This window comes from Capra hircus, chromosome 21, assembly GCF_001704415.2.
Source record: "Capra hircus breed San Clemente chromosome 21, ASM170441v1, whole genome shotgun sequence".
NCBI lineage: Eukaryota > Metazoa > Chordata > Mammalia > Artiodactyla > Bovidae > Capra > Capra hircus.
In genome coordinates this window covers 27,103,339-27,117,918 of record NC_030828.1, presented here as the reverse complement: position 1 = coordinate 27,117,918, position 14,580 = coordinate 27,103,339, and the positions used below count along the sequence as shown (strand labels likewise).

At 45.1% G+C, this 14,580-nt stretch overlaps 1 protein-coding gene and 1 non-coding gene across 2 annotated transcripts in view; both read left to right on the top strand.

The window, feature by feature from the left end:
* Positions 305 to 14,580, top strand: part of TRPM1 (transient receptor potential cation channel subfamily M member 1) — a 63,775-nt gene continuing 49,499 nt past the window's right edge. The window contains exons 1-9 of the mRNA XM_018065916.1: positions 305 to 402; positions 1,615 to 1,810; positions 4,887 to 5,100; positions 6,241 to 6,365; positions 7,013 to 7,184; positions 10,121 to 10,295; positions 11,154 to 11,277; positions 12,421 to 12,493; positions 13,374 to 13,474. Coding sequence (XP_017921405.1) covers positions 305 to 402; positions 1,615 to 1,810; positions 4,887 to 5,100; positions 6,241 to 6,365; positions 7,013 to 7,184; positions 10,121 to 10,295; positions 11,154 to 11,277; positions 12,421 to 12,493; positions 13,374 to 13,474 — 1,278 coding nt within the window. The remainder of the gene's footprint in view (positions 403 to 1,614; positions 1,811 to 4,886; positions 5,101 to 6,240; positions 6,366 to 7,012; positions 7,185 to 10,120; positions 10,296 to 11,153; positions 11,278 to 12,420; positions 12,494 to 13,373; positions 13,475 to 14,580) is intronic.
* Positions 7,806 to 7,915, top strand: MIR211 (microRNA 211). The gene has a single exon (NR_129648.1). It is a non-coding gene; the product is annotated as a microRNA 211 (primary transcript).

Sequence of the window (14,580 nt, the reverse complement as noted above, 5' to 3'; positions counted from 1 at the left end):
AGGTTGGTTTGGGAATATCTCAGTCTAATGTCCACTTTTTTCCTCTTCTAGGGACAGAAAGCTTGGATAGAAAAAACTTTTTGCAAACGAGAATGTATCTTTGTCATTCCCAGCACTAAAGACCCAAACAGGTAAATTGGAAGCCATAATTAAGATGTTATTCAAAATAGCCCTTGTCCACCAGCTGCCAGCAACTATTCTGGTGTTTGAGGGAAAGGGAGGAGGAGTCAAGGATGCCCAGAACTTATTCTCCATGTGAGTCATTAAGCAGAGAGTCACCTGGGCTATAAACTCCTCCATCAGGATGCAGACAGCCAAAATGATCTACAGATTCAATGTAATCCCTATCAGAGTTCTGGGTGACTTCTTTATAGAAATCGACAAGCTGATTGGCATGGAATTGCAAGGGATCCAAAATAAACAAAACAATCTTATAAAAAAGAACAAAGTAGAAGGGCTCATGTTACCTGGTTTCAAAACTTTCTACAGTTCTACACTAATCAAGGTAGTGTAGTACTGGAATAAGGGTAGACATAAAGACCAATGTAATAGAACTGAGAGTCCAGAAAGAAACCCACTTGTCTATGACTTGTCTATGATTTTTTGGCAAGGTTACCTAACCTGATGGGGGAAGATTAGTTTCTTCATCAAATGATGCTGAAACAACTGGACATCAAGGTATAAAGGAATGGCTTTAAGCCCCTACCTCACACCACATATAAAAATTAACTCCAAATCTATCACATATCAGATATAAGGGCTAAATCTATAAAGTTCTTAGACAAAAACATAGAAGTTAATCTTCATGACCTTGGATTTGGCAAATGATTCTTTCAATTGACACCAAAAGTATGAGCGGCAAAACAAATACACTTTCAATGTCAACTTGTGTAGAGAAATGTTTTACTAAAGCAATGGAAGAATTTAGCAATATTGAAAAATCCTTGAGGGTCAACTCTATATGGGGGGTGGGGTGGGTGGAGAGTGAGTGTCCTTTGTCACAGAATTTCAGTGATTGATGGCCATAATCATGTTGTCGAAACACCAAAAAGAATTAAAGAACTTCCCTGGTGGTCCAGTGGTTAAGAATCTGCCTGCCAACTGCAGGGGACACAGGTTCAATCCCTGGTCTGGGAAGATCTCACATCCGTGGGACAACTAAATCCCTGTGCTACAACTACTGAGCCTGCGCTCTGGACCCCTTGCTCTACAACAGGAGAAGTCACTGCAATGAAAAGTCTTCAACTTAACTATAGAGTACCCCCACTCACTGCAACTAGAGAAAGCCCGGAAGCAACAACGAAGACCCAATACAGCCAAAAATAAATACATAAATAAATAAATTTTTAAATAAAAATTTTAAAATAAATACAACAATTCTTGAAAGAAAAAGAATTAAGATGTGTTCAGTAAGGAAGGGCAGTCATCCAATGTGTTTAAAATAGTCTGGTGTGGAAATAGATATGCACTGATTATCTGGAAAAGGACACCATAAGGGGTATTTCTGTCCCCAGTAAAACTGGATGAGGAAAGTGTTAGTCTGCTTCTATTCAGGTTAATGCAGTGTAAGAAGGAGAATGTTCTAGAAAGACCAAGCTCTGTCTTTGTTTTCAGGTGTTGCTGTGGCCAGCTCACCAACCAACACATCCCCCCTCTGCCAAGTGTAACAGCCAGCAAAAACGGAGAGGAAAACAAGCTGGCGGAAGTTCAACCTGAAAAATGGTCTGTTGGCAAACACACCCAGAGCTACCCCACAGACTCCTATGGGATTCTCGAATTTCAGGGCGGCGGATACTCCAACAAAGCCATGGTAAGAGAGGCCTTGGGAAGGGGTGTCACAAAGACACAGCCTCCATCAGAGGCCCAGCCTCCCAGACTCTGAGACCGTAGACACCTGGGTCTTCTTTCAAGGGTGCGATGCAATCTTCCTAGAGTTTTCATTGTAAAGGCAAGAAATATATCTGCACACTCCAATTTTAGCCGTGAGATTTGGAAACTGGGCACTATGATGAAGAGCTCATGCTGTGCTGTGCTCAGTTGTGTTTGACTCTTTGCAATTCCCTAGACTGTAGCCCTCCAGGCTCCTCTTTCCATGGAATTTGCCAGGCAAGAATACTGGAGTGGGTTGTCATTTCCTCCTCCAGGGACTGAACCCAGGTTTCCTGCACTGCAGACAGATTCTTTATTGTCTGAGCCACCAGGGAAGTCCCAAGAATACTGGAGTGGGTTGTCATTTCCTTCTCCAAGGCATCTTTCTGAATCAGGGATCGAACATGCATCTCCTGCATTGCCAGGCAGGTTCTTTATCACTGAGCCACCAGGGAAACACAATAAAATCTATACTAAGAATCACAGTCCAGCCGGACTCTACAAAGATACTGTTCCATCTCCAGGGATAAGAGACGAATTATGTCATTTGGTTTTTAGGGTTGTTTGGGGCTTTGTTTTGTCTTTTCTATTAAATAACTGCGGGCATTGAGCCACCCTTAAAAGGGTGAGGAGCGCCTGGAAATATTTCTCTCTGAAGTCCAAGCCCAGCCTCCCTTGGCAGGCATTCAGCTGGTCCAAGAAGACAAGAAGACGGCGGCCTTTCACATTTGCATGTAAACAGGGAGTGCCCTCTGCCTTTCTGAGGAGCCCTGCCAGAAAGGGGAGGTGGCAGCACTGGGATCCCTTTCAGCCCATTCTAAATAATACTCCCACGGTCCCTGTCAGGCCATTTTTGCTATTTTATTCTATTTCACTGGCCCAACATCATTGTTCAGATAAAATTCACAAGTGTTCCAAGCAAATACCATAGCACCGGGTCTTCCAGAAGGGCCCCCTGCCTACTGGCCAGGACACAAAGAGGCGTTTCACAGGGGCCAGTGCATGGACTCATTAACCTCTTCTTCACCTTAAGGGAAAGGTCCAGCCCCAAGATCAGTTACAACCCCCATTTCCAGCACCCATTCCCTCTAAGACATCCTGTCCAGCATCTGGAGCCACATTCCAGCTGAGCCAGCTTGGGACATTTTTTAAAAAAAATTTTTATTGGACTATAGTTGATTTTCAATGTTGTGTTAGTTTCTGGTGTACAGCAAAGTGAATCAGCTATACATATACATATATCCAATCTTTTATAGTCTTTTCCCATACAGACCATGAGCAAGTTCCCTGTGTTATACAGGAGGTCCTTATTAGTTCTCTATTATATGTATAGTACTGTGTGTAAATGTCAACTGGAATTTCCCAGTTTATCCCTCCTCCACACCTTGGGTTCTATAGGCTTCCCTGGTGACTCAGTGGTAAAGGATCTGCCTGCAATGCAGGAGACTCAAGTTAGATTCCTGGGTTGAGAAGACCTCCTGGAGAAGGAAATGACAACCCACTCCAATATTCTTGCCTAGGAAATCCCATGGACAGAGGAGCCTGGTGGGCTACAGTCCATGGGGTTGCAAAGAGTTGGACATGACTGAGTGACTGAGAACATAAGCATGCACAGAGCTTTACCGCAGTCAGCTTTGACCTGTTATAAATGTTTTTGATTCAATAGTAAAAGAGAGATGTCCAGGAAAACTGAGATTTGGGATTTGGGTGGGTGGAAGGGGGGGGGGGATTGAGTTGACTATCAGTGGATTTGACTGGATTTCGCTTTCTTCCATGGGCTTGGAGGAATCCCTGGCTTGAACAATGCAATTTAGCAACGGATCATGAGCACATGAAATATAGCCCAACAATAACCAATTGTTAAAAAGCTTTACATAAAGTAGATAAATTCCTAAATTGCTCTAAAATTTTTGTAAACCTAACAGGCATATTTCTTAGAAGTTTCCAATGAACAAAAAGTATCCAGAAATAAAATCAATCTGGAGTAATTTCTGTGCTCCTATGAATGCTAGACACAGTGAAGAAGTATTTCAATTGTTGTTTAGAACTATAAATGGTCTTTGCTTTGAAATTTTAGAATGTGTTTCCTTTGAACTTTGGTTTCATTTTCTACAAATTTGTTTCTACAAAATTTCTGACAAATTTGTTAATTTGAAGACATTTGTGCATGTGTGTGACAGTACTTAATTTTGGGGGGATTATTTACTTTAAAAATATTTTTTATTGGAGTATAGTTGCTTTACAATATTGTGTTATTTTCTGCTATAAGTCAGAAACAGAAAAATGAATGTCACATATTAATGCATATATGTGGAATCTAGAAAAATGGTACAGATGAACCTATTTGCAATGCACATAATTTTTAACAAGCTAGTTAAATAATTAAAAATAAATCTTTGCTAACAGTAATATCTTTCAGTATTGGACACTTTCAGGATTCCTTTTACTCTCAGTATTAATTATTGTCATTATAGAAGTTCTGATACTAGGAAAATTGGCTGAGAACTTTGACAAAATAAATCATCCTAAGGCAATGAAAAATGCAACCCACTCCAGTATTCTTGCCTGGAGAATGCCGTGGACAGAGGAGCCTGGTGGGCTACAGTCTAGGGGGCCACAAAGAGTCTGACATGACTAACACTCACACAACACAAGGCAATGAAAAAATAAAAGATAAGGTTTGCCAGGTAAAATACAATACCCCCAATTACATTTGAATTTCAGATCAATAACATGTAATTTTTAAGGATGCCCCAAATATTGCAGGAAGTATACTTATACTAAAACATGTTCCATTGTTCATGTAAAATTCAAGTTTAGCTATGCATTCTATATTTTTACTTGCCGAATCTGGCAACCCTCCAGTGTTCCTTCCCATTGTGTGGCCACGGACTTGCACAGAGGGCCCCAGATCCCTGCCAGAGAGAAAGGCAGGAAACTGTCACTTGAACCGGAGTGACAGTGACACGAGGGTCAGACCCAAGAAAGGGTGCTGAGGGCCACACCCTCTTTTGCAGTATATCCGGGTCTCCTACGACACCAAGCCAGACTCGCTGCTTCATCTCATGGTGAGAGACTGGCAGCTGGAGCTCCCCAAGCTCTTAATATCCGTGCATGGGGGCCTTCAGAACTTTGAGATGCAGCCCAAGCTGAAGCAGGTCTTCGGGAAAGGCCTGATCAAGGCTGCCATGACCACTGGGGCCTGGATCTTCACCGGGGGCGTCAGCACAGGTAAGTGTCGGCCCTCTCCCTGGCTGTGAATGTGGAGACCCTGAGATCACTGTGGTTCCCTAGAAGCTTTGGGATAATTAAGATCAAGAAACAAAACATGCTACATCCTGAGATTGAGACAGGCTGGGTCCTGAGACCTTTCGCTGCAGCGCTGGCACCTGGACACACCTCTCCTTGAAATACAAAATAACTAAAATACAAAGTAACTAAAGAGAGAGTCTCATAAAGTTATTTTTATGGGACTAAAAAATATCTATGCGTATGCACAGTTGGGACAAATTCTGGACCCAAAGTTACAAAGAGACTGAAAACAAAAAAACAACTGCCACTTCTGAAGAGCCTGGAGCAAAAGCAAGGGACCAGGAGCAAAAACAGGGTATTGTGCATGCCCCCTGCACACAGCACCATCTAATAGGTGGGCAAAACACCTAAGCCACCCCTCCAGACTCACCCCTGGACACACTCCTGATCCTCACTCTATGTAAGGAACCAGCTCACCCCACCTTGGGGAGCAAGCAAGAGCACCTGTTGTTTGTTCTCACTACCCCTCCTGCAGCAGCAGGGACCCCAATAAAGTCTTGCCAGAATCTTGTCTGGCCTCTAGGCAATCTCTGTTGATGGGGGAAGGCCAAGAACCCTGGTTGGTAACAATAATATATATGGCAGAAGTGAAATTTTATGTGGTATCTTGGTATTTATTTTGGTATGATCATGATAATGGTCAACATCTCTGGCACCTACTGTATGCTATTCTTTGATGTGAGCACTGGACAAAGCCTCATTTTCACTGAGGCTTCTGACAATTCTTTTTCCATCACTGAGGCCCAGAGAGGTTGAGAAACACACCTGGCCATCTGACTCTCAGCTTTAGCTGAATGCAGACAAAGGGAGACCCTTGCTTCATCCATCCTTAGGTCTTGGAAACTTGTAAAGAAAATTCCTGTACAGTTGCTTTGGTTTTTATTTTCCCTTTCCTAGGAGCTAATGCAGGATGACTAGTTTTTATGAGCTCAGACTTTCAGTGATTCAACCCTGTTCTGCAGGAAGTGGAGCAGCTCAGAGCAGGGATCCCTAAAGTTCCTGAAAAGTGATTTGATGGGAGGTAAAGGGCCTGCAAATGTGACTTATGGCTGCTCACAGGTGTCATCAGCCACGTGGGGGATGCCTTGAAGGACCACTCCTCCAAGTCCAGAGGCCGGGTCTGTGCTATAGGAATTGCTCCCTGGGGCATTGTGGAGAACAAGGAAGACCTGATAGGAAGGGATGTAAGTATTTTCTCCCCAGAGGTGTGCAATTTTTAAAAACTGAAGCCTTTATTTTGATGTCATTGTAGATTTCACCTGCAGTTGTAGGAAATAATAAAGAGAGGTCTCATGTAGCCTTTTCCCTTTCCTTAGCAGTAACATCTTGCAAGATGATGATACAAGACTTCAAGCAGGATACTGACCCCCCCAGTGCCTCAGCAGTAAAGAACCTGCCTGCCAGTGCAGGAGATGAAGGTTCTATCCCTGGGTAGGGAAGATCCCCCGAAGAAGGGCATGATCTGAAATGTTGGGATGTTGGGACTTCCCTGTTGCTTCAGTGGTTAACACTCCATGCTTCCATTGCCGGGGATGTGGGTTCAATCCCCGGTCAGGGAACTAAGATCCCGCATCCCATGAGGTTTGGCCAAAATATGAAAAAAAATGTTTCTAATTGCAAAATTAAGATACTGGGTTGTCATGACAAAAGTATTTTTTCTAATTTAATATAAAACTTAGAAACAAACAAACAAAAAAAAAAAAACTTTCAATAGAGAGGCTAAGGAAGGCAGAGCAGGTTGACGTGCACAATTAGATGAGTGTTTTTGTTTCTCCTGTTAGTCTTACTGTCGAAGTTCTGCAGCTCTGAACTGTGCTGTGCATTTCATCAGGTGACACGGGTGTACCAGACCATGTCCAACCCCCTGAGTAAGCTCTCCGTGCTCAACAACTCTCACACACACTTCATCCTGGCTGACAATGGCACCCTGGGCAAGTATGGGGCTGAGGTGATGCTGAGACGGCAGCTAGAGAAGCACATTTCTTTGCAGAAGATCAACACGAGTAAGTTGTTCCACGGGTCGGGGCTGTCCTACAAAACAGGCTGGAGAAGAGACTGCCCGCAGGCATTTACAGCCTTCCCCCGACTCCTACTCGACCATAGCAAGACCCTTTCCCATGGCCACTGACCAAATCCCACTCCTCGAGCTGCACTAGGATGCTTTTCCCCAAGTTCACAAGGAGTGCAGACCCGAGAAACAGCCCTGCAGCCGTTGTCACAGTGATGGCATTCCCCACCATGTTGACAGTGGTTCTCATTTCTTGTAATGACTGTTGTTACTTTAAAATAATTTTTATTGGAGTATATTTGATTTACAATGCTAAGTTAATTTCTTCTGTACAGCAAAGTGACGGTTCAAACTCCAGTGATTCTTAATGTCAAACAATGGTCAAATGATCTTAAAGGGTATTTTGTTGTAACCATCATTGGTAAGATTGCAAAAGACATTCTAGACCTGGGAAATGGTCATTGTAAATCATAATTAAAGGGTCTGTGGGGCTGCAGTGTAGTTGGAATGAGACAGCGTGCTATGAAAAGTTGTGGATTTCCAAGCAGCAGCTGCCTGGCTGATGGCTCTCACATTTTTGCTGTTCTGGCCACATGCATGTTCACACCGCCCAGCCTCCCCTGGCCGTGTGACCTGTGGGCTTCCCTTTGTCATCCTTTGCCCAGGGTTCTGAGTGGGGCAGGGACAGCAAAGGGGTGCTCAGTCGTCACCTCCCACAGCACGGAGCTTCAGTAGTCCAGCCTGAACCATGAAGAACCAGCTTTCCTCTGTTTTTAGAAAAGAAGGTGATTGGGTCCCTGAAGTCCTGAAGATCTCAAATGTCAAGCCTTGCAGAGGTTGAAAATCTCAAGGGCAAGTCCGCATAGTCTTGGTCCATTTCTTCAGCATCTCTTGGTTGATTCATTTCTCCAGCATCTCTTGGTTGGTCCATTTCTCCAGCATCTCTTGGCTAGAGAGCCTGCCTGGTACATACCAGACCCTCAACACATAGCTTCTGAAAGGAATATTACTGAGATTACTCTGGTAGGAGACTGCAAAGCTGTTCACAATGGGACTTCCATGTCAGTCCAGCAGTTAGGACTCCATGCCTCCATTGCAGGAGACATGGGTTCTAGCCCTGGTCAGGGAAGTAGGATCCTGCATATCTTGAAGTGCAGGCAAAAAAAAAAAAAAAAAATTCAAAATATTTAGAGTTACTGACTATAGAAATGCATTGTGGAAGCAAACCAGAACCTCTCAATTCCCCTGCTTGAAGTTCTTAGACCTTCTCCCAGCTGTGCTGGCAGTTCCTATCCAAAGTCCTTCAGAACCGTGAGACCAAGGACATGTCTTCTATTCACTACCTTATTCACCGAGATCAGATAACTCCCATCACAACAAACAGACACTGGGGAAACATGCTCAGAACATAGTCTGTCCTGGCCAGTTTGAGGGTAAAATTGTGAAGTAGGAAAATGGGTCTCTGCTGCTCCTTCACTCCCACTATCTCCCCTCCCACCCAGAATCCTGGGTTCTTGAGGCACGCCTGTTACCACCTGCTTCCCAGAGCCCACCTTCTGGTTCTGCCACCAGAGTCGGCTTGTCCTGCCATGTTCAGAAGAGTCCTGTCGTCTCATAGAGGCAGAGGGAGGACTCTGGGGGAAGTTATTATTTTTAAAATTGATTTTTATGAGAGTGAAGTTGCTTTACAAGGTTGTGTTAGTTTCTTCTGTACAGCACAGTGAATCAGCTATATGTATACATGTATCCCCTCTGTTTTTGGATTTCCTTCCCATTCAGATCACCACAGAGCACTGAGTAGAGTCCCCTGTGCTGTACAATAGGTTCTTGTTAGTTACTTATTTTATATCTGGTTGTATATATATATCAACCCCAATCTGTCAATTCATCCCATTCCCCCACCTCTTGGTTTTTCTCTACATCTGTGTCTCTATTTCTGCTTTGCAAATAAGATCATCTGTACCAATTTTCTAGATTCCACATGTATATATGATGTTTGTGGAAACACAATTTTAATCAGTACATTTTTATTGAAATATAGCTGATTCACAATGTTGTGTTAATTTCTGCTGTACAACAAAGTGTGTGTATGTGTATATATATATATCATATATATATACACATACACACACACATATATATATATATGATTCTTTATGGGAACAAGTTATTAACTGGCGAGCTAATGATGGTCCATGCCTTTGCCCTCTTAGATAACTCACTGCCTATTCCAGGCACTGGAGGCTAATCAACAGCTACTATACCTACTATAACAACACTGCACATTCATAGCACCGCTTGAGGTAGACAGACCACCTTGTCTTGACAGCCTCACAGTTTCTTATACTTTACATCCATTGCTCCTTCAGGAGGCAGAGGAGGCCCTGGGGTGATTCACCTCTTACTGATGGTCTGCTGCAGTTCAGGGTGGCCTGGTGACTGGCCCCACGTCATAAGGCTAATTCACATGAGGCTGGTATTATAGAACGGAGCTTTCCTAGCCCTGGTCCAGACACCATCTGCAGTGTCATTCTTGAAGGGACAGCCATCCAGAGTGGGAACATCACCCAGGACAGGGCAGCAGGGAAGTATTCTTTTAGCAAGAAGAATCTTCCATGTTTCTCGCATCTCACCTTGAAGCATCTTGTAAGCCATGTGGGTGATACATACAGTTGAACCACATACGTGTTGTCAAGTTCGTCATTTTAAGGCTCTGTTTTTTCCAATAAGGCTATGATGTGGGCTTTGAATAAAAGAACGTGAGCAGCCATCACATCCTGAGGGCCTTCAACTCTCCCAGTGAAAACTAACCCTCTGTAAGCGCACGTCCAGGCCTAAGGGTTTCCTTCTTCCCCATGTTTCAGGAGTCAGAGCAAGGGGTCAGCTGGGGCCTTGACAGTGGTCTGAACTTGGATGTGGTATGTGTTGCAGGGCTGGGGCAGGGCGTGCCCCTCGTGGGCCTTGTGGTGGAAGGGGGCCCTAACGTGGTTTCCATCGTTCTGGAATATCTCCGAGAAGATCCGCCGGTCCCTGTGGTGGTCTGCGATGGCAGCGGCCGGGCCTCAGACATCCTGTCCTTTGCCCACAAGTACTCGGAGGAAGGAGGGTAGGAACTCTGACATGTTAGGAAGGGTGGGGTTTGAATTGCCTCTTGTGAGGCCCAGAAGGAGTCGTGGTATGGCTAGCCAGCCCAAAAACATAAGAGAAGGAAGTTTTTCTAGCTCTACTCTCCCACTTCCCAGGGTCAGTAGGTGAGGGTGCTCTCAGAAGCAATGTTTCTTATGGATTCTTTCTTGGGCAGGGAGAGGGTATACATTCTCTCTCAACTTCATTTTCCCTTCTAAGGTTTTCAACCTAATAGCCTGAAATTTGGAGCTTCCCAGCTGGCTCAGCGGTAAAGAATCTGCCTGCCAATGCAGGAGACTCAGGTTCAATTTCTGGGTCAGGAAGATCCCCTGGAGTAGGAAAAGGCAACCCACTCCGGTATTCTTGCTTGGGAAATCCCATGGACAGAGGAGCCTGGTGGGCTAGAGTCCATGGGGTCACAAAGAGTCAGACACAACTTAGCGACTAAGCACTCACACAGCCTGAAATTTGGGACAAGTGTAAATGCAGCTGTTGACTGTGGTCCCTTTTGGACTCCTATCCTGGTATCCTGGAATATCCTCCAATGGTTAATTTTCAAACCAAAGATACCAGACATTATCACATTCAGCAGTCCTCAACCTTTTTAGCTCCTGAGATCAGTTTTGTGGAAGACAGTTTTCCATGGACAGGGGACAGAGGGATGGTTTTGAGATGATTCAAGCACATCACGTTGATTGTGCCCTTTATTATTACATCAGCTCCACCTCAGATCATCAGGCATTATTAGATCTTGGAAGCTGGGGACCCCTGACTCATATAGATTTATTCATATGGATTTCGCCTGTGTTTTCTTCTTTCTCCCATCTCCTTCAAACAGGATAATCAATGACTCCCTCAGGGATCAGCTTATAGTGACCATCCAAAAAACATTTAATTACAACAAGACACAATCACATCAGCTGTTTGCACTGATCATGGAGTGCATGAAGAAGAAAGAACTGGTAAGTGTCTTGAGTGGGTTCTCTAGGCAGCTCCACAGAGAGAATTGTTTCCTTTCTGATGCTGCCTATGTGTGCAGGATGAAGTTGTTCCTATTTCCATTCAGGCTTTTCCAAGAGGCAGTTTACAGACCCTGACCCAGCTGGCGATTCTGTCCATGTGAGGGAAGCAGGTAAAGCATAGGCAGGTTCTCCTCAGAGTAGGGATACAGGTGCATAGGATCTTCTGTGTGTCAGGGCACCTCAGGCCGCATCCCACCAGTTCTGAGGCTGATGTCATCAATGAGATTTAAAGTGTTGGAGTCACAGGGATTTCCCTTGTGGCCCCTATGCTTAAGACTTTATGCTTCCACTGCAGGGGGCTTGGTTGGATTCGATCCCTAGTCAGGGAACTAAGACCCCACATGCTGTGTAGTGCAGCCAAAAAGTTTAAAAAAAAATTAAATAAATAAAGCACTGAGGAGTGACACACACTGTGCTTTCAGGTGTGCTTAGAAAATTCTACCAAATACCCTCATTATTTTCTACCCTTTGCCTCCTTCAGGGGAAAGTGAAAGTGTTAGTCACTCAGTTGTGTCTGACTCTGCGACCCCTGGACTGTAGCCCTCCAGGCTCCTGTGTCCGTAGGATTCTCCAGGCAAGAATATTGCAGTGGGTTGCCATTCCCTTCTCCAGGGGATCTTCCCATCCCAAGGATAGAACCTGGGTCTCCCACTTTGCAGGCAGATTCTTTACAGCCTGAGCTACCAGGGAAGACTTTTACCTCTTTAATTATACTCATAAGGAAGACGCACTCTTGTTACACAGGCACTCTTCAAAATTCTAAATAGACAAATTTCCTACAAATGTATCAAATCTGAGTAGAGATGCCTTTGTCACTTTCAGTAGCCATTTAGATATTAGCATGCATGTCCTGCATGGGCTCCCTCAGCTCCACGTGGGGTGAAGAATAAAATAAGGTCCCGGTGAGGATACAAAATGCTGTCCCTTCTGGAAATCAGAAGGCCCTGATGGAAAATCCCCTTGCTCTAGGGATGGTTGTATTAACACTGGCCTCTGAGGTCCTTTTTTTAAGCAACACTTTAATTCTCCCTCTCAACTTCCGCTTTGCTTTACTCAGTCTTTTCATGATTAATCTATTTTCAGGTCACTGTGTTTAGGATGGGTTCTGAGGGTCAGCAAGACATCGAGATGGCGATTTTAACTGCCCTGCTGAAAGGTGAGCTCTCGGAAATGGCTCCTCCTGTCCTTTCCATGCTGGCCTCTTCAGGCCCCACTCTTGGCCAGGAAACCCTCCCCCTGCAACCTCCTCCCGCCAGGAAATGTGTCTGCTGGGGATGGAACCCTGAGCTGGCCAGGCTGCCTAGAGTTATTGTAGTCTAAAGCTGTGGTAACATGATGAGGCTCCAAGTGGGTTCTCTGGAGGGGGACTTTTCTAGGAGGAGGGAGCAATGGATCACTGGTTCTTGATGGCTAAGAACCAGTTTCCATTGACAGCTAGCTCATGACAGGTTTCAGCTCAGAGAGGGTAAGCATGAAACGATTTTTCATTTGTGATCCCTGCATCTCACTGCACTTTGTCAATTTTCCCAGACTCTCCTAACAATAGGCTGCCACCTGGCCGCTTGAGGAGTCACCTCCCTCCTCCACTGTGAAGGGGAGGGTGCTGGAGGAGAGAGGCGCAGGGGTCCCCATTGGGCCAGCCTCCTGGTGGTACTGAGCTGGTCTCCCTGCAGTAAGGGCTGGTACCCTGGACTGTGCTCCCCTTTGATCTGGAGGAGCAATGCCCCTTGACCTGGCCTGGCAGGTGTCTGGGTGGCCCCAGGGCTCCTGCCCTCTTGCAGAATAGGAAAATGGGGTCGCTGGCTTCCTCCTCTGTTCCCCCCAGAGACAGAAACCTCTTTCCTGACATGGAAAGAGGTTGCCTCCATCCTCCTCCCAGCCCGCTCTTTGAAAATACTGAGTCACTCAGGGGCCAGAGAAAAGGGTGAGATGCTGAGCCAGTCTGTGGAAGCCCATGCTCCCCACCCAGCCCCTTCCCCCACAACCCGCCACAGTCCAGGCATGAGGTGAGAACTGCCCCATCTCTTGCCTTCCAGGAACAAATGCATCGGCTCCGGACCAGCTGAGCTTGGCCCTGGCTTGGAACCGTGTGGACATAGCTCGGAGTCAGATCTTTGTCTTTGGGCCCCGCTGGCCGGTGAAACTAAGTGTTTTCAATCTATACTGTTTGTCATGACTTTGTACAGAGGGTGTATTAGTACAAGCTCCCTTGTGCTGTGGATCTCAGAAAATCTTCTGGGGTTTCTGATGACCCAATGTCTGGTCGCTTCCCTGGTGGCTCAGATGGTTAAGAATCTGCCTGCGATGCACAAGATGTGATTTGATCCCTGGATCAGGAAGATCCCCTGGAGAAGGGCACAGCAACCCACTCCAGTTTTTCTTGCCTGGAGAATCCCATGAACAGAGGAGCCTGGCAGGCTACAGTCCATGGTGTTTCAGAGTCGGACACGACTAAGCAACTAACACCAACAATGTCTAGTTGTTAGGATTATTAGGAGATGTTGCTGTGTCATTTTAAAGAACCAGCAAGAAATAAGAGCTCCTGGCACTAACTTCAGATTCAAACCAGTGCTCTTGAATAAAGAGCACTAAATATTTTATCATTGCTGGTGAACATGGGTTTTTATACTTTTAAGAAGAAGAAAGAAGATTGCTCATTACAATGAAACACAATGATTGCATTGAAAGCATTGATTTTTAAACTATGTTCTATGAAACCCCAGAGGGCTAGGGGACTATGTGTTTGACCTTTATGTGTAGTCTTTGGGGTGTGGTATGTTTGTATGTGGTTTGGTGTATTGTATACGTGTATCTATGTGCAGTATGTGTGTAGGGTGTGTGAAATGTATGTGTGGATGTGTGGTGTGTGGTTTACCGTGCATGCAGTGTATGTCTGTGGGATCTGTGTATGTGTGTGTGTGGTTGTACATGGGTGTGGTGTGGGGGCATGTGTGTGCAGATATGAGCAGGCGTGATGAATAACTCCCAGCAGCCTCCTGCTCCTTCAATCAAAGCAGTTGGTTACCAAGTGGGAGAGGAGTAGAGGGAGGAGTAGAGGAAGGATGGACTGGGAGTTTGGGATTCGCAGATGCAAACTGCTATATCTAGGATGGATAAACAGCAAGGTCCTACTGTACAGCACAGGGAATTCTATTCAGTCTCCTGGGACAAATCATAATGGAAAAGAATTTTTAAAATGTAATATATGTGTATATTTATAACTGAATCATTTTGCTGTATAGC